Source organism: Schistocerca nitens, chromosome 3 (genome assembly GCF_023898315.1).
Source record: "Schistocerca nitens isolate TAMUIC-IGC-003100 chromosome 3, iqSchNite1.1, whole genome shotgun sequence".
Classification (NCBI taxonomy): Eukaryota; Metazoa; Arthropoda; class Insecta; order Orthoptera; family Acrididae; genus Schistocerca; species Schistocerca nitens.
In genome coordinates, this window is record NC_064616.1 from 874,368,040 (window position 1) to 874,395,582 (window position 27,543).

At 43.3% G+C, this 27,543-nt stretch overlaps 1 protein-coding gene across 1 annotated transcript in view; it reads left to right on the forward strand.

The window, feature by feature from the left end:
• LOC126249460 (dynein axonemal intermediate chain 3-like) overlaps positions 1-27,543 on the forward strand; it is a 176,654-nt gene that overhangs the window by 24,531 nt on the left and 124,580 nt on the right. Inside the window, exon 4 of the mRNA XM_049951114.1 lies at positions 19,110-19,343. Within this exon, the coding sequence (XP_049807071.1) occupies positions 19,110-19,343 (234 nt within the window). The remainder of the gene's footprint in view (positions 1-19,109; positions 19,344-27,543) is intronic.

Here is a 27,543-nt window from a genome sequence, read left to right on the forward strand (position 1 = left end):
AACAATTTAAAGGCATTTCTAAAGCTTCCATCACGATAAAATTCACACACAACATAGATTAAACTGTGTAGATCAAGAAAATAACATTTGTGAAAAATCGTTTTTTTTGGACCAAAATCCATTACATCCCCCTTTAACAGGATGAACAGGAAAAGAAATAAACATAAGAGTAAATATGGCATAGAATTCTTTATGTAAACTAAATATGGTTTTATAAACTAAGTTTACGATATGTCTGACAGAGGAAATATATAACCAATGTACTCTACCTGCATGAAGTGTTGTGCCTCAAGAGGGGCAGCAGTCTTTTCAGTAGCTGCAGGGATAGTGGTAACCTGAGCCAACATGTCCTTGCTATGTTGGTTATACAGTGGCTGAAAGCAAGTGGAATTATCAGCTGTTACATTTTCCAACGATATACAGCTCTAGGTGAGTGGCTTAATGATAATGGTAAAATAGTCTGGCGTTAAAAATAATCCCCTAATTCGGACCTCCGCACAGGGACTATTCAGGAGGATGATGAGGTCCTCAGGAAAACAAAACTGTCGTTCCATGGATTGATGAATGTTACATCCGTTAACTGGGCAGATACTTCAAAGAATTTAAAAGGGGAAAGGCACAGGTTGAACTTATATAAGTGGGAATCAGTGAAGAACAGTGTCTGGAAGAAAAGGACTTCCGTTCAGGTCAGTTAAGGATACTCAATAAAATATAAAATAAGGTTCAAAATGGCTCTGAGCACTATGGGGCTTAACATCTGAGTTCATCATCAGTCCCCTAGAACTTAGAGCTACTTAAACCTAACTAACCTAAGGACATCACACACATCCATGCCCGAGGCAGGATTCGAACCTGAGACCGTAGCGGTCGCTCGGTTCCAGACTGAAGCGCCTAGAACCGCTCGGCCATACTGGCCGGCATCAAATAAGGGTAATGCAGGAGTAGGTCTACTAATGAATAAGGAAATAGCAATGCAGGTAAGCTCATTCGAAGAGCATAATGAACACATTATCGTAGCCAAAGTAGACATGAATCCAACACCTATCCGAGTAGTAAAAGTTTACATGCTTACTGGCTCCCTAGATGATGAAGAGACTGAAAGAATGTATGATGAGATAAAAGACACAATTCAGATAGTTGAGGGAATTAGATACTAGGAAAAGGAGGAGAAGGAAAAATAACAGGAGAACGTGGAGTGGAGGAAAGGAATGAAAAGGGAAACTGCATAGTAGAAATCTGCGTCGAGGACATTGTTAACACGTGGCTTAAGAATCGTGTAAGAAGGTTGTATACATGGAAGAGACCTGGGGACACCGAAACTTTGAAGAGGATTATTTGATGATAAGACAGAGATTTCGAAACGAGATTTTAAACTGCTAAACATCTCCATGGACACATGTGGACTCTGACCCTAACGTATTGCTTATGAATTGCAGAATATAACTGAAGAAATTGCAGAATGGTAAGAAATTAAGAAGATGGAACCTGGATAAATTGAAAGACTCAGAGGTTGTTGAGAGTTTCAGGCGGAGTGTTAGGCAACTACTGACTGAAACAGGGAAACGGAATATGATAGATGCCAAATGGGTAGCTTTGAAAGACGAAATGGTGAAGGCAGCAGAGGATTAAATAGACATTAAGAAAAGGACCAGTACAAACCCTTGGAATCTAAGTGACGAATAGAGAAACTACAAAAATGCAACAAATGTAGCAGGCGAAACGGAATACAGACGTCTAAAATATGAGACTGACAGAAAGCGCGAAGTGGCAAAGCAGGAATGGCTAGCCGAGAAATGCAAGGCTTCTACAAGCATGCATGAGTATGGAAAGAATACGTCAAAGTACAGGATAATGAAAGAGACATTCGAGAAAAGGAAAGGAACTATCTGAATGTTAAAAGCTCAGTTAGCAAGCCAATACTAAGTGTAGTGACGCTGGCCAATGCAAGCACTCTTTGCCGTAATCACGCGCATTGTAGTGATCAAATGGCTCTAAGCACTATAGGGCTTAACATCTGAGGTCATCAGTCCGCTAGACTTAGAAATACTTAAACTTAAGTAACCTAAGTACATCATACACATCCATACCCAAGGCAGGATTCGAACCTGTGACCATAGCAGCAGCGCGGTTCCGGGCTGAAGCGCCTATAACCTCTCGGCCACAGCGGCCGTCTGTAGTGATCAGCTGGCACAATATTTTGCCATCGCTTCCACCTGTGACATCGGTACGATCTCTTGGTCGATGACCAGCGGTATTACCGAAATCCAGCACGTTTTTCCAGGCGAAGACCGTGGGTTCGACACCAACTCCCCACCTGCTGGATGTTGGCACAGGATCTCCATTGCTAATTGAACCTAATAATCAAATTAACAGCTGCCAAGCTAGTTATGGCTGGATTTACTCTTGCCGTTACACAGGGCGTCCCAGGAGGAATGGTTAATATACAGGGATATGACAGGAACGGCCATTCGAAACAAAAAGAACTCAAATAAACATGGGTTCCAAATTACATACTTTAAGTGCTATAAGCACTTCTTCATCTTTCCTACTCTGAAACACATCATTTCTACCGAGCAAGTGCTCGTGGTTACGAGACTTTTTTGCTTCATATGTTCGTTTCTTTCATATCCCCGAATATTGACCATCCATCCTGGGACATATTGCATAGGCAAAGATGGGAAGGCTGAAGTTGGAAGGAATATATAGAGGGTCTATACAAGGAAAACAATCTGAAGGCAACAGAACAAAAGAGAAGAGGAAGTAAATAAAGATGAAATGGAAAACATGATAGCGTGAGAGAAATTTCAAAAATGGTTCAAATGGCTCTGAGCTCTATGCGACTTAACTTCTGAGGTCATCAGTCGCCTAGAACTTAGAACTAATTAAACCTAACTAACCTAAGGACATCATACACATCGATTCCCGAGGCAGGATTCGAACCTACGACCGTAGCGGTCGCCCGGTTCCAGACTGCAGCGCCTAGAACCGCACGGCCACCCCGGCCGGCTGAGAGAAATTTGATATACCTCTTAAAGACCTAAGTAGAAACATGGAGCCTGAAGCAGACGACATTCTCTCAGAATTACTGAGATCCCTGGAAGAGCATACCATTATTGTATCATTCCACCTGGTGTGCAAGTTATATGAGACGGGCATAATACCTTCAGACTTCAAAAAGAGTTTAGCAGTTTCTATATCGAGAAATCCTGCTGTTGACTGGTGTGAATATTAACGAACTGACAGTTTAATAAGTCATGTTTGCAAAATCCCAAAATTAATTAATTACAGAAGAATGGAAAAGCTAATAGATGCTGACTTTGGGGTAGATCAGTTTCAATTCCAGAGAAATATAGGAACTCGGGAGACAATATCGATCTTAGAATTTTGCTTGAAGATAGCTTAAGGCAAAACAACTTTTACAGTATTTTCAGATTTATAAAAACTTCTTATCAATGTTAACTGGAATATATTCTTTGAAATCATGGAAGTAGGAAGCGTAAAATGTAGGGAGCGAAAACATGTACAGAAACCAGACTGCAGTTATAAAAATTTAGGGGCAGTAGCTGAAAAGGGAGCTAAAGTCCGTTCATCATAAGAATAAAACTGATATAAACATTGCACTACGTATTCTTCCGCGTTTGCTAGAGCCTCATTGGGTTTCTGTTTCACGTGGGACTGCAGACAAGCTGTCTCGAGTACTGTCAAATACGATAATAAGGGTACGTTTTGTGCTGTGCGTTACGCGCACATCAACTTAGCGATAATGCGGGACAACAGCTTTACCGGCGCATCTAATTTGGACAACACTGGCCAATCAGCTGGTACAGCTAGCCTGCAGTGAAATGTTCAGCTGCAGTTCACACGTAAAAAGAGACGAGCACAGGAGTAATACAGATTCGAATGTCATTTAATTTTTAAGCAGAATGAAATAATACACTGAAAATCTCCCACAATACGCTACTTAGACGACTAGACGAAAACCGCAACACGTTATCGTTTTTAACTATCGTACTATTGTATTAAAAACAAGAATTATGTAAATTCCTGACTTAACCATAGGGTAATTTTTGTGCATAATCTGTGTGTAACGTAAGAGAGTATTGAAGGATTTCACCGTATAGTTAAATATTGAAGCCGCCGAAGTATTACTTACAGTCAGTCGTCTGGTAATCTCTTAGCTCCTTCCTTGTCCGAATCCCAGAAATACATTTCAGTTCTGAAAGTGTCACCTGCTGTTGTTGATAGGCTCGTTAACAGCACCTATCAATAACAGAATCCACGAAGCCAGCCAGGCGCAGCATTTTCTCTTCTTCTTTTATGATGAGCCGTTCTATATCCCGCCAGCGTTCGGCAGTGACGTGTGTAAATGCTGCATACGTTAGTTCCAGTACGTCTGGCAGCTTGACAGTCTTGTTACTTCTCGGGCCGAATCCCGCAGCTTGGCTTCAGATCAGTTCTGTTGGGTTCATATTGTAATGGTGCAGTAGCAAATGTAAAAATGCAGCATTTGTATAATGTGCTCGATGCTGTGAATACGACTGTTTTTCATGTTTTCACGATACTTATCTACCTCTGTCGTATAAAACGATGGACATAGTCCAAATAAAGAGGATTTGGTTTATTTCTGCTTTAAAAAATTAAATTGTAATGTTTTCTTAATTTAAACAACATTTATGAACAGTCTTCAATAAAACATCGATAATTAAGAATATGTATTTGAAATGGAAACTGGAATTTCGCGTCCAGTATGTAATTAGAAACAAGAAGACGTGCATTATTCATAAAAAATGACGATGAGTTTTATAATTACGAGATGTAGGTATTTCAAATTGAACGAGAAAGAAATTATAGTAGGATGAGTTGAAGCAACGGACTGACAACCGCTTTAGGTTCACAGTTTGTTACGCTACCGGCTGTGCTCGACGTGAAATGTATGCGGGTTTATTATCTACGTTGTATACAACACTGGGAAGACTTCAAAGCCGATTATCTCCGTAAATTTATGAAAAACATCAAGAACAGCTTATTTCTCGGCACTATTTAACCGTGTTCCACACGTGTGTTTCACTACGGACCAAAAAGCAGCTTCAGCCATTTTCATATTGCGCATTAACAGCGAGACAATCAGATCACAACGATGCAAAGGCTGTGACTGTACACGATTTTTGAATACAAATTTCGAAGCTAAAGCGTGATTAAGAAAAACGTCGATGACTGTTAATACATATGAATACCTTAAAGTTTCATTTAACGTATCTTAGTAATAAGATACCTAATACATATGTAGGACCTACTTCCAAGAGCGTAACAACACCAGTGTATGTGTGCTACGCCTTCTCATCAATCATCGCGTTTGTGTTTGTTTACATCAGGTTTATTCTTATGGTGAACGGATTATAGGCACGCGTATAACCTCTCCCTGGCGTTATTCAGTCTGTACATTGAACAAGCAGTGAAGGATACCAAGGATTAATTTAGAAAGGGAATTAAACTTTAGGGAGGAGAAATAAGAGCTTTGCTGTTTGCTGATGACGTTGTAATTGTCTGATACGTCAAATTACTAGCAAGAGAAGTTGTACGTAATGGGCAGTGTTTGCAAAGAGGTTATAAGACGAAATTAAACAAAACAATGGCAATAAGTTAAGTCTTCCTGAGGGAACTGGATTAAGAAACGAGACACTAAAAGTAGTCGATGATGTTTGCTGTTTGGGCAGAAAAATAACTGATGTTGGTTGAAGTAGAGGGCATATAAAATGCAGACTGACAACAGCGAGAAAAGAGTTTCTGAAAAAGAGAAATTTGTTAATATCGAACATAAATTCAAGTGTTAGGAAGTCTTTTCTAATGATATTTGTATGCATTGGAGCCTTGTTCAGAAGTGAAACATAGACGAAAAACATTCAGACAAGATAAGAATAGAAGCTTGTTAAATGTGGTGCTACAGAATAATGTTGAAAATTAAAAAGGTAGATCCAATAGGAGGAGGTGCTGAATCGAACTGGGGAAATAAAGGAAGGTATGGTACAACCTGACTAAAAGAGGGGCTCAGTTGATAGAACACGTCATGAGAAATGAAGCAATCGTTAATTTCGTAATGGAAGTAAGTGTGTGGGAAGGGTAAAAATTGTATAAGGAGGCCAAGAGACGAATATGATAAGTGGCTTATGCATTTGTGGTTGTACCGGTCGGAGTGGCCGTGCGGTTCTAGGCGTTGCAGTCTGGAACCGATCGACCGCTACGGTCGCAGGTTCGAATCCTGCCTCGGGCATGGATGTGTGTGATGTCCTTAGCTTAGTTAAGTTTAATTAGTTCTAAGTTCTAGGTGACTGATGACCTCAGAAGTTAAGTCGCATAGTGCTCAGAGCCATTTGTGGTTGTAATGAAAATGGAATGGTGGTGTGTGAAAGATGTACACAAGAAAATGAATGCTAGATGAACCAGGGAATTTATTTGCTGGATTCCGAAAGAGAAGCAAAAGTGGAGACAACGACCTAGTTTAAGAAGAGCAGCTTGAGTACAGATCGTTGAAGACCTAATGCGTGTAAAGATCTAATGGAGGTCTTCAGCCAGCAGAGGAAGTTAAATAACTACTGTTGTTGCTCATGATGAAAGCATATCCTACTAATTTATCACATTAAAGCGAAATTAAAACTTATTATCTTGTTGTATGGGGACCCATATCTCGAACTAAACATTTTTTCCAACTGCTTAACATACACAGTAAACATACTTTATTTCGAAAGCATATGCAATGCTTTATAATACAATGTAATTGACAAAATACATATTTCTATACATTTACGCTCTTCAAGCCTTCTTAAGACGTGTGGCAGAGGGAACACCGTACCAGAATAATTTCATTGCCTTCTATTCAACTCATGGTAAGAAAGTTTATCGGCACTCCTCTGCTCTCTATCGTTGTTGCTGTGGTTTTCAGGCCAGAGACTAGTTTGATGCAATTCTACATGCTGCTGCGCCCTGTGCAAACCTCTTGATTTGCGACTAATCACCGCAATCTTCATCCACTTGACCTGCCTACTTTATTCATCTCTTGGTATTCCTATAAAATTTTTATCCTCCATACTCCCCTCTGTTACTAAACTAACGATTCCTTGGTGTCTCAGAATTTGTCCTATCAACTGACTGATACCTTCTTTTAGTCAAGTTGTGCGATAAGTTCCTTTTCTCTCGATTATACTCAGCACCCCAACACCATACAGACATTGAAATCAGATCCAACCGCACGATATCAGGCAAATGAGAAAAAAGTGCTTAAGAACATCGAACATGCATTTAGCTATAAAAAGAGAAAATCTGTATAACAGAGAACAACACACAAGCACCAACTCTCCACAGCCAACCAAAGTTACCCAATGCAACGTACAATTGAGCCTAGTTATAAATTTCAGGAAAACCTCAGCACACTACATGGAGAAACATCTGCAAAAAAATAATCGCAAAGCACTACAAAACAAAATAGGATAGAACAATTATAAACACAAGAGATCTGATAGAACACGCGCAAAACATAGAGGCACAATACACGCCACCACTTACTTCATTCAACATAGAAAACATGTATATTTCTATCCCTATTACAGAAACAATAGAAATCTAAGAAAAAATATCTTATATCACAGTAACGTCATTACAGAAGCAGTAACAGAATAACAAGAATATTCAAACTGATTACTGAACAAAACCACTTCCAGTTTGAGAATGAATATTATCTGCATAGCAATGGACTACCTATGCTATCCCCAGTGTCAGAAACCTTAGGCAACATTTTTATCAGTCAATCATAACACCAGATATTTGAAAAGATAGTCGCTGATGAAATTATTTAAAAACATATATTGGCACAGATATATAGACGACATTATGTCTGGTAGATGATCCAAATGAAAAAAATAGATGAACCCCACAGAGAAATCAACAAAGCATATTAGAACATAAAGTTCACACTTAAAAATAAAGAAGCCCAAATAAAAGTTCTTTACATAATAGTAACAAAGGAAAATTGCAAACATTATTTTCAAATTTACGGGAAACCTACAGCCATAGATACAATAATACATTCCACTTCCAATAATCTTCACAACCGGAAGTTAGATGCTCTAAGACACATGTTATATAAAATAAACAGGATTCCACTCAACAAGAGAAATTAGGAAAATAAATGAATACAATCATACAAAACAGCTAGGAACACTGGGTATAACATACACACTGACCACCCACAACATTATGACCACCTGCCTAATAGTATGTTCATCTTTGGCTCGGATAATAGCGGCGATGCATGATGGCATGGAAGCAATGACGCCTTCGTAGGTCTCTGAAGGGAGTTGGCACCACGTCTTGTGTTCCTCGGACCACTCCATTACACTCCTGGTCTCGTGATATGACGCATTATCTTGTTGAAAAATTCCACTGCCGTCGGGAAACATGATCGTCATGAAGGGGTGTAAGTGATCTGCAACCAGTCATGGGACCTTGCACATACTCCACTGGACTCGTGGATACCAACGTGAATGTTCCGCAGACCGTAAGAGAGACGCCGCCAGCTTGTCTCCGTCCTGCAGTACAATGTCAAGGAGCTGTTGCCCCGGAAAACGACGGATGACATGATGAAGAAGGTATCGGGATTCATCAGACCAAGAGACGCTCTGCCACTGCGCCAACGTCCAGTGCCGGCGGCCATGTGCCCATTTCAGTCATAGTTGTCAATATCGTGGTGTTAACATTGGCACATGCGTGAGTTGTCAGCTGCGGAGGCAAACCGTCAGGAATGTTTGGCGCACGTTGTGTTCAGACACACTTGTACTCTGCCCAACATAGAGTCTGATGTTAGTTCCACCACAGCTTGTCACCTGTTCTGTTTTGCCAGTCTGCACAGCCTATGAAGTCCGACATACACTGCTGGCCACCGTAAATGCAACACCAAGAAAGACAAGAGGTAGCACAACAAGATTTATTTTGTAGAAACATGTTGACCAAGTATCAAATGATTACGTTTACAGACGTCTGTGACATGTGGTTCCTGCCAGAATCAGTAGCCAGAGTAGCCGCCATTGTTGGAGATCACCGCTGCCACACGTCTCGGCATTGAGTCAAAGAGACGTTGGATGTGTTCCTGGGGTACAGCAGCCCAAGCAGCTTCCACACGTTGCCAAAGATCATCTGGTGTGGCAGTTGGGGATGTAATCTGGGTCACTCGTTGAGCAACCATGGATCACATGTTTTCTATCGGCGAAAGATCCGGAGAGCGAGCCGGCCAGGGAAGCAATTCAATCTGGTTATTGACGAAGAACCTTTGGACAATGCGTGCCACGTGTGGTCGCGCATTATCCTGTTGTGGCCGAGCCCTGAAGGTAAGGAAGGACAACTGGCTCCAGCACCTCGGATATGTAGCGCCGGCTATTTAAAGTACTGGCAATGTGTACTAGAGGCGTGCGAGAGTAATATCCAATACCGCCCCATACCATAATACCCGGTGCAAGACCAGTGTGGCGGTGCATAATGCAGCTGTCCAGCAGCCTCTCTCCACGGTGTCTCCACACTCGAATCCGACCATCGTGGTGCTGCAGACAGAAGCGTGCCTCGTCAGTAAAGACAACGTCATTCCATTCTGCCGTCCACATCCGTCTGTCATCACACCATTGGCGACGGAGACGTCTGTGGTTCTGCGTCAATGGTAGACGAAGCAATGGACGTCTTGCGAACAAACCACTCTGCTGTAAACGGCGTCGTATGGTACGCGCAGACACCGGATGATGCGTTACAGACGCAATGTGCTGTGCTATGGTTCGGGATGTCACTGAGCGATCCGTCACTGCCATGCGCACAATTTGCCTATCAGCACGTGCAATGGTGCACCGAGGTGAATGCGATCGACCACGTCGGTCCGTCGTACCCTCCTGCATCCAACGGTCACATATCCGCATTACAGTTGTTTGGTTTCGTCCAACACGACTAGCGATTTCTCTGTATGATAATCCACAATCTCGGTAAGCCACTATCCTTCCTCTGTCGAACACGGATACTTGATCAAAAGTTGTTCGCTGTTGTCTACGAGGCATAACTGATCGTCTTGTGAAACAACCACAAGGTAAACACACGTGCCGAACGTACACTCGTCGAAATCGCCAAGCCTTAAATGGCGCTATGAGGTGGCGCCACAGGCGCGCGTGATGTGCGTCTGCGCTGAAATTCTAATCAGTTGCATATCTCATCGGTGCAAACCCATGGTGTAAATTTCACTTGATTCGGATGCTTCCTTCAGGGTGTTGCATTTACGGTGGCCAGCAGTGTATATAATGAGGGGTGGCCGCCCACTCCCACTATGTCTGGACGTGGTTTCACTTTGGCTTCGCCACATGTTGAAGACACCCTGCACAGCACTCCTCGAACACCAGACGAGTCGTGCAACTTTCGAATTGTTCTTGCTGAGCCTCCGGGCCATCACAATCTCGGTCAAACTTCGATAGCGCGCCTTCCCCATTCTACACACGGACAGCACGCTGTACACACATACACAATGGCAACACCACACAGAAACAAAGCTCTTGGTACACGATGACTTAATCACATAAAGTAACACACGGAGTGGCAGACATGCCAAAGGAACAGGGCCTCCATTTAGGGGAAAAAAAAAAAAAAAAAAAAAAAAACTGTACGAACTCTCCAACTTTAGCCAAGCAACAATCAAAAGGGTTAAATTCTAGGGATCAGGAACATAGAAACTTGAATGTCAAAGTTCTGATGCAGTATACATAGGCATGACATCAACCATTAATTTCAATACACCCTGGTGTTTCAGAATTGCAACACAAACCGAACTTTATTTCTTACAAAATTTAATTATATTAGCTTCCACACATATAATACAATCAAAATCATTATATTTTACTTTCATTAAAGTATCCTCCTTTGGATTTATGACTGCCTCACAAACTCGAGGCATGTGGTCAATCAGTTTTTGTAGGTATCGTTAATCTATATGATCCCACACATCCTCAACAATATTCCAGAGATGTTCCTTGCTGGATATATCAACTTCCCTGATACGTCTGTCCACTTCATCCAGACCATTTCACTGGGATTACAATCTTGACTTATGAAACTGATAGTTCGGTAATGGTTACACCTGTCAGTACCTGCTTCCTTTGTAATTGGAATCAGTTCATTCTTCTTAAAGTCTGAGAGTATTTAGCCTGTGTCATATACCTCGCGCACTAGATGGAATACTTTTGCCATGGCTGGCTCTCCCAAGGTTCCCAAAACTGAGGGAATGCCATCTATTCCAGTGGCCTTTTTTAGACTTAGATCTTTCAGTGCTGTGTTAGATTCTTCATGCAGTATCATGTCTCCCATCTCATATTCATTTACTTCCTCTTCCCTTTCCATAATACAACCTTTAAGTTCATTACCCTTCTACAGCACCTTTATATTTCAGCTCCCTCCCCCCCCCCCCCCGCCCTTTGTTTTTTTTTACTGGTCTTCCATATGAGGTCTTGATATTCATGCAGTTACTACTCTTCTTTCTAAGGGCCCATTTACTTGTTTGTGGTATCTAGTTTTCCCCAAGTTATACATGCTTCTATATCTTTGTATGTATCCTCTAGCAATTTCTGCTTAGCCATTTTGCACTGTACGTCAATCTTATTTTTTAGACATCTCCATTTCCTTTCGCTTGTTTTATTTTCTGCAGTTCCGTATTTTCGACCATTTGCCTACCCTACCACAGATCTCACATGCTCGTTCCACCTCATATCGTTTTTGCAACGTTATTCCCAGTTTTTTAAACGAATTGACTGTGTCAAGCAGGACACTACTAATACTGTATCCAAACATTACAAATGGTTCAAATGGCTCTGAGCACTATGGGACTCAACATTTGTGGTCATAAGTCCCCTAGAACTTGGAACTACTTAAACCTAACTAACCTAAGGACATCACACACATCCATGCCCGAGGCAGGATTCGAACCTGCGACCGTAGCAGTCGCGCGGTTCCTGACTGAGCGCCTAGAACCGCTAGACCACCGCGGCCGGCCCAAACATTACAGGTTTGATCTTCCTACTCGTCCGCATTAGCTTACATTTTTCCATATTTAGAGCTAGCTGCCATTCATCACACCAACTGGAAATGTTGTCTAAGTCGTCTTGTATATTCCTACAGTCACTCAGCTTCGACACCTTACCGTACACCACGGCATCATCAGAAAACAACCGTAGACTGCTGCCACCCTGTCGGCCAAATCATTTATGTATACGAGGTGTGGCTAGAAAAAAACCGGACTAGTACTGGTGAAACAATAAAACGAATGCAATAAGGCTGAAAGTCGCGTGGCCTGTCACGTGACTCTCGCTCCGCCTACTGCTCGAGTTTCATCTGCCTCCTGCACTCAGTCTGCCCGTGGCGTCTGTTTTAAGTAGTTGACGTTTTGTCTGTGCGTCGGAAAATGTTGAGTGTACAGAAAGAACAGCGTGTTAACATCAAATTTTGTTTCAAACTAGGAAAATCTGCAAGTGAAACGTTTGTAATGTTACAACAAGTGTACGGCGATGATTGTTTATCGCGAACACAAGTGTTTGAGTGGTTTAAACGATTTAAAGATGGCCGCGAAGACACCAGTGATGACACTCGCACTGGCAGACCATTGTCAGCAAAAACTGATGCAAACATTGAAAAAATCGGTAAACTTGTTCGACAAGATCGCCGTTTAACAATCAGAGCAGTGTCTGAGTTAACAGGAGTTGACAAGGAAAGTGTTAGGCAGATTCTTCATGAAAGTTTCAACATGAACAAAGTGTGTTAAAAAATGGTTCCAAAGTGTCTCACAATTGAACAGAAGGAACGCCGAAGAATGATTTGTTCTGACATCCTGGAAAACATTGAAAGTGATCCCACCTTCATACAAAATGTTATTACTTGCGATGAATCATGGTTTTTAAACTTACGATCCCGAAACTAAACGCCAATCGATGCATTGGAAAACTCCTGGTTCTCCACGACAAAAAAAAGCACGAATGTCAAAATCGAAATTCAGGGCAATGATGATTGTTTATTTTGACATCAAAGGGATTGTGCACATTGATTGGGTACCAGAGGGACAAACAGTGAATCAGCATTACTACATTAGCGTCCTGGCTACCCTACGTGAGCGAGTACGGAGAAAACGGAACGATTTGTGGAGAAAAAAGTCATGGATCCTTCACCAAGACAATGCCCCAGCTCACAGTGCGTTGTCAGTGAAGACGTTTTTGGCAAAACACAACATTCCCATCTTAGATCATCCACCCTACTCACCTGATTTGGCCCCCTGTGACTTTTTTCTTTTCCCTAAAGTCAAGTCAGCTTTGAAAGGAACTAGATTTGAGACTGTTGAAGCAGTAAAAGAAAAAGCGACGGAAGTAATGTATGGACTTACCGAAAATGATCTGCAGCATTGCTATGAACAGTGGAAAATTCGTATGGAGCGGTGTAGAGACCGAGGAGGAGAGTACATTGAAGGAGATAACATGAAATTGTAAATAAATGTTTTTTCCAGCATCAGTCCGGTTTTTTTCTAGCCGCACCTCGTATACAAAACAACAGCGGTCCTATCACAATTCCCTGGGGCACTCCTGACGAACCCTTGTCCCTGATGATCACTCTATTGTTTAAGAAGTCTTCGAGCCACTCACATGTCTGTGAACTTATTCCATATGTTCGTACCTTCGTTAAACACCTGCAAAGGTGCGCCGTGCGGAAATCTAGAAATATGGAATCTGCCATAGTTCTCAGTATATCATATGAGAAAAGGGCAAGCTGAGTTTCGCACGAATGATGCTTTCTGAAACCGTGCTGATTTGTGGATTCCTCAGTCTCAAGAAATTTTATTATGTTCGAACTGAGTATATGTTCAAGGATTCTGCACGAATTATTTATCGCAAGATATTAGAAAAGAGTCCGCTCTCGTGGCCTCGGGGTAGCGTTCTAGCTTCCCGAGGACGGGGTCCCGGGTTCGATTGCCGGCGGGGTGAGGGATTTACACCTGCCGCGAGATGACTGGGTGTTGTGTCATCATTCATGCACATTACGGTCGGAGGAAGGCAACCTCCTTTAGGACCTTACCTAGTACGGCGGTGTGGGTCTCCCGCATCGTTCCCCTACGCTCTGTCAAGAAGCATGGGATTTCATTTCCATTTTCCGTTAAAAATTGCACAATTAATGCTTAATGGGCATTTCCTTATCCTTTATTAACATATTTATCCTTTCTGGCATACTTCTTACTAAACCTTTACAAGATTTCAGTACCGAAACATCATTATCACATATGTCATCTAGTTTTTTTTTCAAGTCTTCCTCTCTTGGTTTTTCTTTACGATTGCCCATAGACTATTCTGTGTGTTAATGTCACAACTGTTGCCAGATCAGGATAAAACTTCTAGTCATTTTTCTTTCAAAAATCTGGATACAGTCTTTCATGGTATGTTGCACTGTCAGCCATAAAAATTACATCAAGAATCGAAAATCACTCATTTATTTGTGGTAACAACTGGTTTTGCAGATTGTATTTATACTTTTGCTGTTGCATTGCACTTTCAACAATGTGCAGCCTGCCGGTTTCTTTAGCAGACATGAACTACATGTGTCACACTCTGCCATGAATACTTCTCCTGGTATTCTCTTGATGTACTGACTGTTTTCCTCCATTATAGTACACACACATTCATCACTGAAGTAAGCCTTGGTCATAAAGACAAAATTTTTAGTCAGGTCAATGAATGATGAAGTTTTATAAAAGCCCATCATAAAATGGAAACTTCGTGAGTGTTAACAGATTATCACAATGAACAGCAAAGAAAAAATATGTTTTCTCAATTAATTTTAATTAGGTAACACCCTATGCCATCGCTATTGCATTCCTCAAGTTCTTTAGCCTAGCGACGCTGGACTCGCATTCGGGAGGACGACGGTTCAATCCCGTCTCCAGCCATCCTGATTTAGGTTTTCCGTGATTTCCCTAAATCGTTTCAGGCGAATGCCGGGATGGTTCCTTTGAAAGGGCACGGCCGATTTCCTTCCCCATCCTTCGCTAACCCGAGCTTGCGCTCCGTCTCTAATGACCTCGTTGTCGACGGGACGTTAAACAACACTAACCTTTAGTCTAGCGATGTCTTACTTTGCATTACTGTGGCTATCTGGCATTTCCTTGGACGACAAGCTTTTAAATCATCTTAGAATAATCTCCTAACGACGGCTACGGCTGGCGCTACGACGCGGGTCATTCATGTGGTGATAAACTTCAGTGGATGTGAGCCTTCGGTTTTTTGTGGACTTTCTATAAGCTTTCTCATTGTTCTTTGGGAAACGTTTCATTTGGCATTTATCACATCCGTACAACGAAGTTTTGAGGCTGCTCACAGTTTTCTAAAATAAAAAATTCATATTCCTTATTCGCGTATTTGCTTTCATTGAGAGACAGCGAAACACTAGCAACTTTTCTGGGTGAAATGTCTTTCGTCTTACTCATAACTGAATACTCAGGAACAAATGCTGATATGCATCCTGTACACAAAACTAACAAAGTTATCAATATGATAAAATAAAGGAATGAAAATTAGGAAATACAATACATCTGAAGTTAAGAAATTATCTTTCGACTGACGCTTCGATTGATATCACTTTTTCCGGTTTAGAGGAAATCTTACCACTGCTAAAAATTGTGCTCCAGTCAGTTACGTAATGACATTACTCAATGACAAACCGCAGAAAAAAATCCAGAGAAACAACATGTAGTACGGCTTCTGAGGGTGCATGTTATCGTCAAATGACAAAATACTCGACAAATGGTAGACAAATTGTGTTGAGTCTAATAATCTGAACACATCTGTACAGGTTAATTTAGTTTGTTTGACAATCGTCAGGGAACAGAGAGATTTCCAGATACTCTGCTAGAGATCACATAGCAGAATGATCTGTTGTGCCCAACGCGTAGATCACCACCTCACGAGACTCACTAAACTGGAAGCAATCGAATGTGATACACTAATGTCATGCACGGAATAAATTTTGTTGGATGATGGCTGCAAGGCTATTGTGATTGTACAAGGGAATTTGAAAGTCTTTAGAAAGTTGAAATTGTTACCATCATTGTGAACGTTTTGCAAGATGCAGAAACGGTGATCTCTCAAAGGAGTTAAGCTGCTGTTACCAGAGGAATAAATTTACGTCTTCATCGTGAAGGTCGTGGAAAAAGTAAAATAGGCAGATACAACCAGTACGTAGTCCAACTGGAGAAAACAGATTTGCCTCCCAAGCTTTTACAAATCACTTCAGCCCTCGCTCGTATTTGGCTGACCAATGTTTCTCCCAGAATCAATTCACAACTACTGTTCAGTGTCGGTACTAATGTCGTACGCTCGTATGATTTTGTATCTTACTGATAAACCGTTATAGGAACCAAAAAGCCTTTGACATCGAGATATTCTCACGCGCTAGTAGCGCCACTGTGAGGACGTAAACCAGGTTTGCTTTAAATACACGCTGTAACGATCGTGAGTGTTCGTTACCTTTGAAATTTGACGCTGTGAGTTGATGTTAGTCAAGAATAACTATAAGGCGACAAAGACACCATTATCAACACCTCACTGAGTTTGAAAAAGATCGTGTAACAGGACTACGAGAAGCTGGATGTTTGTTCTCTGATACTGCAGAAATACTTGGCAGGAATGTAGCTATTGTACATGACTGCTGGTAGCGGTGGTCACGAGAATGTACGGTCTCAAGGAGACAGGGCTCCGGACGGGCACGTGGCATTACCAAGAAAGAAAACCATCACGTTCGCCGTATGGCTCTGGCACATCATACTGCATCTGCAGCACCAATTTAAACAGTGGTTGGCACCACAGTGACACAACAAACTGCTGCAAATCGGTTACTTCAAGGACAACTCCGGGCCAGACGCTCTGTTGAGTGCATTCCAGTGGTCCCAAACCACCGCCATTTGTGACTTCAGTGGTGTCATGCGAGAGCCCATTGGGGGCAGGAGGGAGGTCTGTTGTGTTTTCTGATGAAAACTGGATCTGTCTCGGTGCCAGTGATGCCGTGCGTTGACTGGGATGAGACCAGTTGAGAGCCTGCAACCAACCAGTCTGCGCGCTAGACATACTGGACCTACACCTTGAGTTATGGTCTGGGGTGCGATTTCGTATGACAGCAGGAACACTCTCATGGGTATCCCACACACCCTGACTGCAAAATTGTACGTCAATCTGCTAATTCGTCCTGTTGTGCTGCCATTCATGAACAGCATTCCAGGCGGTGTTTTCCAACAGGATAACGCTCGTCCTCATCCCGCTGTTGCAACCCAACGTGCTCTACAGAATGTCCACATGTTGCTGCTCGATCACCAGATCCGTCTCCAATCGAGCACATATGGGATATCATTAGACACCTCCAGTGTCATCCACAAGTAGCATTAACCATCCTTGTACTGACCGACCAAGTGCAACAAGCATGGAATCCCATCTCACAAACTGACTTCCGGCACCTGTACCACAGCATGCATGCACGTTTGAATGCTTGCTTTCAACATCCTGGCTGTTAACCGGTTATTAATGTAGCAGCATTCACATTTGCAATGGCTTATCTCGCACTTACATTAACCTGTGGTCTTGCAATGTTAATCACACACGTGTATTCCCGAACGTTCATTACTCTACATGAATAATTTTTCGATTTTTTTCCGTCAGTGTGTTCGTCGAATCCAGAACGTACAAAGCAGCTGGGTCCATAAAAGGATACGTATTCTGCACAATTAGTGCAAGCATATTTTTGAATTTGCTGTGGTGCAACATGTCTTTGTTTCATTTTCATGGTCTCTAATGACCCTCATCACAGAGCAGTCGCAAATATCATCTAGTGCATCCCGAATAACGTGACTGTTATGTGCTGAAGCCCTGTCACTTATAATACGTATTCTTACACGTTTACGAGAGAACACTCTGCAGTAAATGATGAAGAGTACTCAGAATGAAGTCGTTGCAGACACCCCCTGTAAGAAGTGCTGGGAGATTCATATGGAGTGACCAGTCACCTACAGTTATCAGCACAGACCAATCTTTAATTGCTGCAGGTATCAGTTATACAATAAGCCCATCAGCTAACTGACTTGTATCGACAGCATCGCTCGATTATCTAACAAAATGAATTTTTAGTTATTGGTTAAAAATCTTAGTTGCTCGAATATAACTCGGAAAGTATTGGACTGTCATTAAAAATTAATAAATGATATATTTTTTGACATAATTTTTTTCTTTTTTTTCGTGTGAAGAGTCCTCTCCTAAGGCTTTAGAAGTTACTAATGCAGTCTGGATATGATTTTCCAAAGCAGTTATCAACTAGTGTAAATAAATAACGATATAAATAAGGCCAAATGAAATTATGCATTACAGTTTTGGGGGCAATAGTTCCAAAGGAAAACTCTAATAGTCTCAGTCCATTACATTCAGACTCAAGTTCGGATGCCAAGTTCTACCGTATCTCTTCTCTCACTGCATGGTGCAGCCTGGTAAGTCTTTTAATACATCGTTGTTGAATACATGTAGTAAAATGGTGCCCACGTTTAGGAAGTCGTTAATGGACGCTAGAAGATCAGAATGAGACTTCCACTCTGCACTGGATTGTGCGCTGATATGAAACTTCCGGGCAGATTAAAACTGGGTGTCGCACCGAGTCTCGAACTTGGGTCCTTTGCCTTTCGTAGGCCAGTGCTCTACCAATTCAGTTACTGGCGACGCGTCCTCACACATTTGGAAAATTAGGAGACGAGGTACCGCCGGAAGCAAAGCTGTGAGGACGGGCCGCGAGTCGTGATTGGGTAGTTTAGCTGGTAGAGCACTTGCCCGCGAAAGACAAAGGTGCCGAGTTCGAGTCTCACGCCGGCAAACAGTTTTAATCTGCCAGGAAGTTTCACTAGTAGATCAGTATGTTTTACAAAAACATTACTTTTTACTAAGACCCTATCACGCCGTTCAGAAACCTGATCGTAATTTTGAACAGCTAGATTTTGCGTTCAGAGCAAAACCTCTCATGAACATTGTTTATATTTTCTCCAGGTATGTCGAGATGGAGTTCTGGAAAAAGTTCCACCAAGTTCACCAACACTGCAGTTCTTATCGTGTTCTCTTGATGGCCACATGTATGGATGGAATTTGTTGGAAGTACCTACACCGAAACGCAAGAAAGTGGTCCAGAAGAAGTCTGCGAAGCGGTCCCGTTCTGAAGGTCCTGAGCGGACGCCTGTGTCGCCGTACGCCAAACTGCACGGCTTACTGCAACCCCATTTCAAGGTAAGACAAACAGCTGGCCGATAGTTTCGACTAAGCAATAAAACCAGTTTGAGCAAGGCAGGAGGAGGAAGAGGAGATTAGTGTTTAACGTCCCGTCGACAACGAGGTAATTAAAGATGGATTGAGGAAGTAAATGTCTGCAAATACTGATGATGTAGATTCGAAATCCAGATGTAAAAAAATGTAAATGTCGTGTGACTAGGGCCTCCCGTGGAGTAGACCTTTTTTTTCGATTTGACGCCACTTCGGCGACTTGCGCGTTGATGGGGATGAAATGATGATGGTTAGGACAACACAACACCTAGTCCCTGAGAGGAGAAAAAAGTCTCCGACACAGCCGGGAATCGAACCCGGACCCTTAGGATTGACATTCTGTCGCGCTGACCACTTTTTTTTTTTAAATCTCATTTTCTTCGTTTTCGTTCGTTGTATCTGCTCGGGGCGGACGTCGCAAGACACCCGTTTCAGTTCGTCGTTGATCCATAAACTCAGTTTTTTTATTACAAAGGGCAGCTAATCCCTCTGACCGAACACGCTGAGTCATCGTACCGGCTACCACTCAGCTACCGGCGCGGACGAAATCCAGATAATTCTATGTTATTTGTTTGTGGTGCGCCTACCATTCAAAAACTTTATTTTCCATCATCTTGTGGTCTGATGTCAGTATTACCACAAGTTTCTAGCGTTATTTATTGTCAGTTTGAAGCATTCTTTAACAAATAGCTTGAACAAAACAAAGGACTAGTTCTAATGAATTGATAAAGTGCTCTAGGCATCCTCGGAGTAAGGTTTCGTACCGGCCATTCTTTCTGGATGTGCTACTTTCAAAAAAGTTTCTATATTACAAAGCACGATCAGTGCTGTGAAGTGCATTTATGTAAATTTTACAGTGTCACATCCTGCATTCTGATATGAGTATTTTTAAAGACGAATGTTGTCTTATAGACTAAATTAAGCTAAGAGGGTCGTTTAGTAAGTAATGGAACACATTTTTTTTGAAGCAGGTAGGTTATATTTAGTATTCCTATACACCATATTATTCCCCACTCTTTTGGCTACAAAACATTATTTTTCAGTATAATTTCTGTCCAATGCGACGGCCTTACTCCATCTTACTGGAAGGGCCTGTATGTGCACATGATACCACTCTACTGGTCGACATCAGAGCCAATGTCTTGCTGCATCACTAACCTCCCCATCATCCACGTCCTGCTTTCCGCGGAGTGCATCCTTTATTAGGCCGAATAAATGGAGGTCGGAAGGGTCGAGATGCGGGCTGTAGGGTGGATGAAAACGAACAGTCCAATGGAGGTCTATGAGCTCTTTTCGGATGCGCAGACTTGTGTGAGGTCTTGCATTGTCATGGAGAAGGTGAAATTCGTTTGCATTTTTGGGACGAGGAACACGCTGAAGTCAATTCTTCATATTCCTGAGGGTAGCACCACACACTTCCGAACTGACTGTTGCTCCATTAAGAAGGACATCAAACAGAATAACCCATTGAGACACCCAGAACACCGTCGCCATAACTTCACAGGCTGAGGGTGCGGGATTTAACTTCTTACACTCCTGGAAATGGAAAAAAGAACACATTGACACCGGTGTGTCAGACCCACCATACTTGCTCCGGACACTGCGAGAGGGCTGTACAAGCAATGATCACACGCACGGCACAGCGGACACACCAGGAACCGCGGTGTTGGCCGTCGAATGGCGCTAGCTGCGCAGCATTTGTGCACCGCCGCCGTCAGTGGCAGCCAGTTTGCCGTGGCATACGGAGCTCCATCGCAGTCTTCAACACTGGTAGCATGCCGCGACAGCGTGGACGTGAACCGTATGTGCAGTTGACGGACTTTGAGCGAGGGCGTATAGTGGGCATGCGGGAGGCCGGGTGGACGTACCGCCGAATTGCTCAACACGTGGGGCGTGAGGTCTCCACAGTACATCGATGTTGTCGCCAGTGGTCGGCGGAAGGTGCACGTGCCCGTCGACCTGGGACCGGACCGCAGCGACGCACGGATGCACGCCAAGACCGTGGGATCCTACGCAGTGCCGTAGGGGACCGCACCGCCACTTCCCAGCAAATTAGGGACACTGTTGCTCCTGGGGTATCGGCGAGGACCATTCGCAACCGTCTCCATGAAGCTGGGCTACGGTCCCGCACACCGTTAGGCCGTCTTCCGCTCACGCCCCAACATCGTGCAGCCCGCCTCCAGTGGTGTCGCGACAGGCGTGAATGGAGGGACGAATGGAGACGTGTCGTCTTCAGCGATGAGAGTCGCTTCTGCCTTGGTGCCAATGATGGTCGTATGCGTGTTTGGCGCCGTGCAGGTGAGCGCCACAATCAGGACTGCATACGACCGAGGCACACAGGGCCAACACCCGGCATCATGGTGTGGGGAGCGATCTCCTACACTGGCCGTACACCACTGGTGATCGTCGAGGGGACACTGAATAGTGCACGGTACATCCAGACCGTCATCGAACCCATCGTTCTACCATTCCTAGACCGGCAAGGGAACTTGCTGTTCCAACAGGACAATGCACGTCCGCATGTATCCCGTGCCACCCAACGTGCTCTAGAAGGTGTAAGTCAACTACCCTGGCCAGCACGATCTCCGGATCTGTCCCCCATTGAGCATGTTTGGGACTGGATGAAGCGTCGTCTCACGCGGTCTGCACGTCCAGCACGAACGCTGGTCCAACTGAGGCGCCAGGTGGAAATGGCATGGCAAGCCGTTCCACAGGACTACATCCAGCATCTCTACGATCGTCTCCATGGGAGAATAGCAGCCTGCATTGCTGCGAAAGGTGGATATACACTGTACTAGTGCCGACATTGTGCATGCTCTGTTGCCTGTGTCTATGTGCCTGTGGTTCTGTCAGTGTGATCATGTGATGTAACTGACCCCAGGAATGTGTCAATAAAGTTTCCCCTTCCTGGGACAATGAATTCACGGTGTTCTTATTTCAATTTCCAGGAGTGTATTAGGAGGCAGGTGGTGTGGCGCCACTTCATGGACTGCCGTTTTATTTCCGGTTCACCTACATCTACATGGTTACTCAGCAATTCACACTTAAGTGCCTGGCAGAGGGTTCATCGAAGCCGTTCCACAGGACTACATCCAGCATCTCTACGATCGTCTCCATGGGAGAATAGCAGCCTGCATTGCTGCGAAAGGTGGATATACACTGTACTAGTGCCGACATTGTGCATGCTCTGTTGCCTGTGTCTATGTGCCTGTGGTTTTGTCAGTGTGATCATGTGATGTATCTGACCCCAGGAATGTGTCAATAAAGTTTCCCCTTCCTGGGACAATGAATTCACGGTGTTCTTATTTCAATTTCCAGGAGTGTATTAGGAGGCAGGTGGTGTGGCGCCACTTCATGGACTGCCGTTTTATTTCCGGTTCACCTACATCTACATGGTTACTCAGCAATTCACACTTAAGTGCCTGGCAGAGGGTTCATCGAACCATTTTCATACTACTTCTGCACCATTCCACTCTCGAATGGTGCGTGGAAAAAAGGAACACCTAAATCTTTCCGTTCGAGCTCTGATTTCTCTTATTTTATTGTGATGATCATTTCTCCCTACGTAGGTGGCTGTCAACAAAATATTTTCGCATTCGGAAGAGAAAGTTGGTGATTGAAATTTCGTAAATAGATCTCGCCGCAAAGAAAACTGCCTTTGTTTCAGTGACTGCCACCCCAACTTGCGTATCATGTCAGTGACACTCCCATTGCCCGACAACACGAAACGAGCTGCCCTTATTTGCACTTTTTCGACGTCCTCCGTCAATCCTACCTGATAAGGGTCCCACACCGCGCAGCAATATTCGAGCAGAGGACAGACAAGTGTAATGTAGGCTGTCTCTTTAGTGGGTTTGTCGCACCTTATAAGTGCTCTGCCACCAAAGCGCAGTCTTTGTTTCGCCTTCCCTACAATGTCATCTATGTGGTTTTTCCAATTTGAGTTGCTCGTAATTGTAATTCCTAGGTATTTAGTCGAATTGAAAGCCCTTAGATTTGTGCGATTTATCGTATACCCAAAATTTATCGGATTTCTTTTAGTACCCATGTGGATGCCCTCACATTTTTCTTTGTTTAGTGCCAACTGCCACTTTTCGCACCATTCAGAAATTCTCTCTAGATCGTTTTGTAATTGGAATTGAACGTCTGATGATTCTACTACACGGTAAATTACAGCGTCATCTGCAAACAGTCTAAGGGGGCTGTTCGGATTAGCACCTAGATCATTTATGTACATCAGGAACAGCAGAAGGCGTATGACACTACCTTGCGGAACGTCAGATATCACTTCTGTTCTACTTGATGATTTATCGTCTATCACTACGAACTGTGACCTCTCTGAGAGGAAAGCACGAATCCAGTAACACAACTGAGACGATACTTCATATGCACGTAATTTGATTAATAGTTGCTTGTGAGGAATGGTATCAAAAGCCTTCTGGACATCTAGGAATATGGAATCTATCTGAGATCCCTTGTCGACAGCACTCATTACTTCATGGGAATAAAGAGCACAAGAACGATATTTTCTGAATCCGTGTTGGTTATGTATCAATAAGTCATTTTCTTCAAGGTGATTCATAATGTTCGAATACAGTATATGCTCCAAAATCCCACTGCAGATTGAGGTCAGTGATATGGGTCTGTAATTCAATGGGTTACTCCTATTTCCTTTCTTGAATATTTGTGTGACCTGTGCTACTTTCCAGTCTTTAGGAACAGACCTTTCATCAAGTGAGCGCTTGTATATGATTGCTAAGAAAGGCACTATTGTGTCTGCATACTCTGAAAGGAACCTGATTGGTATACCAACTGGACCGGTAGACTTGCCTTTCTTAAGTGATTTGAGTTGTTTCGCAACACCTAAGATATCTACTTTTATATCACTCATGCTAACAGCTGTTCTGGGTTCGAAATGATGAACGGAAGTTTCATCGTCTGTGACGTACAGCTTCGTAACGCGCAAGCAATTCCGCACAGATGGCCCTTCGTTTCTATTTATGATCTTCTGTTAGACAGAGAGGAAGCCCAGTGAGCACACAGCCTTAAGTATCCCAACTGACGCTCGAATGTGTCAGCACTGTCGACAGAAACGTACAGTTGAGCAGCGAGGTGTTTTATGGTGATCCGTCTTCACCTCAAATGAGAAGGTCTGCACGTTCTAACATTGCCGGAGTCACAGCTGTGCACGGTTGGCTGGCACGCATGAGATCGGACAGGTTCGCGCGACCCTGTTTCGATGGTGACAGACGCCTCGCCCAACGACTTACCGCGCTTTTGTTCACTACCAGGTCTCCGTAGACATTCTGCAAGAGCCTATGAATATCTGCGATGCTCTGGTTTGCTGACAGAAGAAACTCAGCGACGGCTCTCTGCTTGAAACGCACATCCATTAGAGCCGCCATTTTGAAGGCTACGTATAGCGCCACCATCTATCGGAACTTCCTGAAACTATAGGTGCTGAAGCGAGAATATTCCACGATATCTCACAACAAATTAATCATTTTTCAACCGAAAAAAGTCTAGAAAAACTGTGTTGCATAAGTTATTGAACACCCCTCGTAAATTCGACAGCGCGGTTCTCTTACTGCAGGAATTAATTAGAATGCAGAACCGAACAGACCTCCTAACAGCGCAGCAGTCTCCAGGAAGTAAATGTCAGCTTTCAAATCCAGAGCAGCAGTTAGCGTCTCAGATGCTGGGTGGATCCCGTTCCAGTTCTTTTACCAAAGAAAATCCCAAGTAATATCGCTTTGAACCAACGTCTGTCATATCGTAGTTAGACGCACTAATAAAAATCAGTCCTAACGAATGCACCTATTTACAAGCCCAGAACAAATCTGAGATATTTCTAAGTTTTGAACTGTTTTTCCAGGCCGTGCGAAGTGTTATGAACTACCACAGTAAGAAACTACACTACTGGCCATTAAAACCGTTACACTAAGAACAAATGCAGATGATAAACGGGTATTCATTGGACAAATATATTATACTAGAACTGACATGTGATTACATTTTTTCGCAATTTGGGGGTATAGATCCTGAGAAATCAGTACCCAGAACAACCACCTCTGGCCGTAGTAACGGCCTTGATACGCCTGGGCATTGAGTCAAACAGAGCTTGGATGGCGTGTACAGGTACAGCTGCCCATGCAGCCTCAACACGATACCACAGTTCATCAAGAGTAGTGACTGGCGTACTGTGACGAGCCAGTTGCTCGGCCACCATTGACCAGAAGTTCTGAATTGGTGAGAGATCTGGAGAATGTGCTGGCCAGGGCAGCAGTCGAACGTTTCCTGTATCCAGAAAGGCCCGTACAGGACCTGCAACATGCGGTCGTGCATTATCCTGCTGAAATGTAGGGTTTCGCAGGGATCGAATGAAGGGTAGAGCCACGGGTCGTAACACATCTGAAATGTAACGTCCACTGTTCAAAGTGCCGTCAATGCGAACAAGAGGTGACAGAGACGTGTAACCAATGGCACTCCATACCATCAGCCCGGGCGATACGCCAATATGGCGACGACGAATATACGTTTCCAATGTGCGTTCACCGCGATGTCGCCAAACACGGATGCGACCATCATGATGCTGTAAACGGAACCTGGATCCATCCGAAAAAATGACGTTTTGCCATTCGTGCAGCCAGGTTCGTCGTTGAGTGCACCATCGCAGGCGCTCCTGTCTGTGATGCAGTGTCAAGGGTAACCGGTGCCATGGTCTCCGAGCTGATAGTCCATGCTGCTGCAAACGTCGTCGAACTGTTCGTGCAGATGGTTGTTGTCTTGCAAACGTCCCCATCTGTTGACTCAGGGATCGAGACGTGGCTGCACGATCCATTACAGCCATGCGGATAAGATGCCTGTCATCTCGATTGCTAGTGATACGAGGCCGTTGGGATCCAGCACGGCGTTCCGTATTATCCTCCTGAACCCACCGATTCCATATTCTGCTAACAGTCATTGGATCTCGACCAACGCGACCAGCAATGTCGCGATACGATAAACCGCAATCGCGATAGGCTACAATCCGACCTTTATTAAAGTCGGAAACGTGATGGTACGCATTTCTCCTCCTTACAGGAGGCATCACAACAACGTTTTATCAGGCACCGCCGGTCAACTGCTGTTTGTGTATGAGAAATCGGTTGGAAACTTTCCTCATGTCAGCACGTTGTAGGTGTCGCCACCGGCGCCAACCTTGTGTGAATGTTCTGAAAAGCTAATGATTTGCATATCACAGCATCTTCTTCCTGTCGGTTAAATTTCGCGTCTGTAGCACGTCGTATTCATGGTGTAGCAATTTTAATGGCCAGTAGTGTATATTGGCCCAACCCTAAGTACCTCTATGTTGATTAAATGTTAAATACAGAAAGAAACGACGATAGAAGAATGTTAGAATGACTGAAACATTAGGCATTAAAACGAAATAGTCGGAAAATTTTGTTGATTACTGTAGCCAACAGTTGCAACTAGGCAAGGCATGGACTAGAAATATTTGAATCCTGTGACTATGTGTTTGATCTTAGTATTAGTATCCTTCCCTTTACAGAGCTCTCGTGACTTGGGTGTGTAGGCGAACAAGATACCTAGGTTGGTGTGGAGTACGAGAGAGAAGAGAAGAGAAGTGAGCACATTTCAGTATCTTTGACCCCTTATTCAGATATCTGCTGTCAAAATACATAGTTGACAGAACATCGCACACTAAGAAAGAAACAAACACAAATTCAGTAGATGTTCAACGAAAGGAGACTTTTGGTTACCCAGAGAGGCAGATCCATGGGAAGAATACAGCTGATTTTAATATCTGGACAAATAAAGATGCTGCTATTGCACTGTAAAAGGGAGAACATCGTTATCGAGAAAGGACGTGTTACTACTCCACCTATAAGTAAGCATTTATCGTGAGATATACTCTAAGGAAATTTCGTTTTGGAATCGTGTCATGAAAGCACTAATCCAACATCTATGTGGCCATCCTGAAACAATTACATGGCTATTAAAAGTATTGTAAGATAATACTGAATCTCCCCGTACAATGTTGATGTGCTTTAGCGATTATAATCTAGTGGAAGTGAACAATGAAACTGCTAATGATCGTAGATGACAGTGCGTTGGTTCAATGTATTGCGGAAGACGTGCGGATTCTCTTCAAAAATGGTTTTTT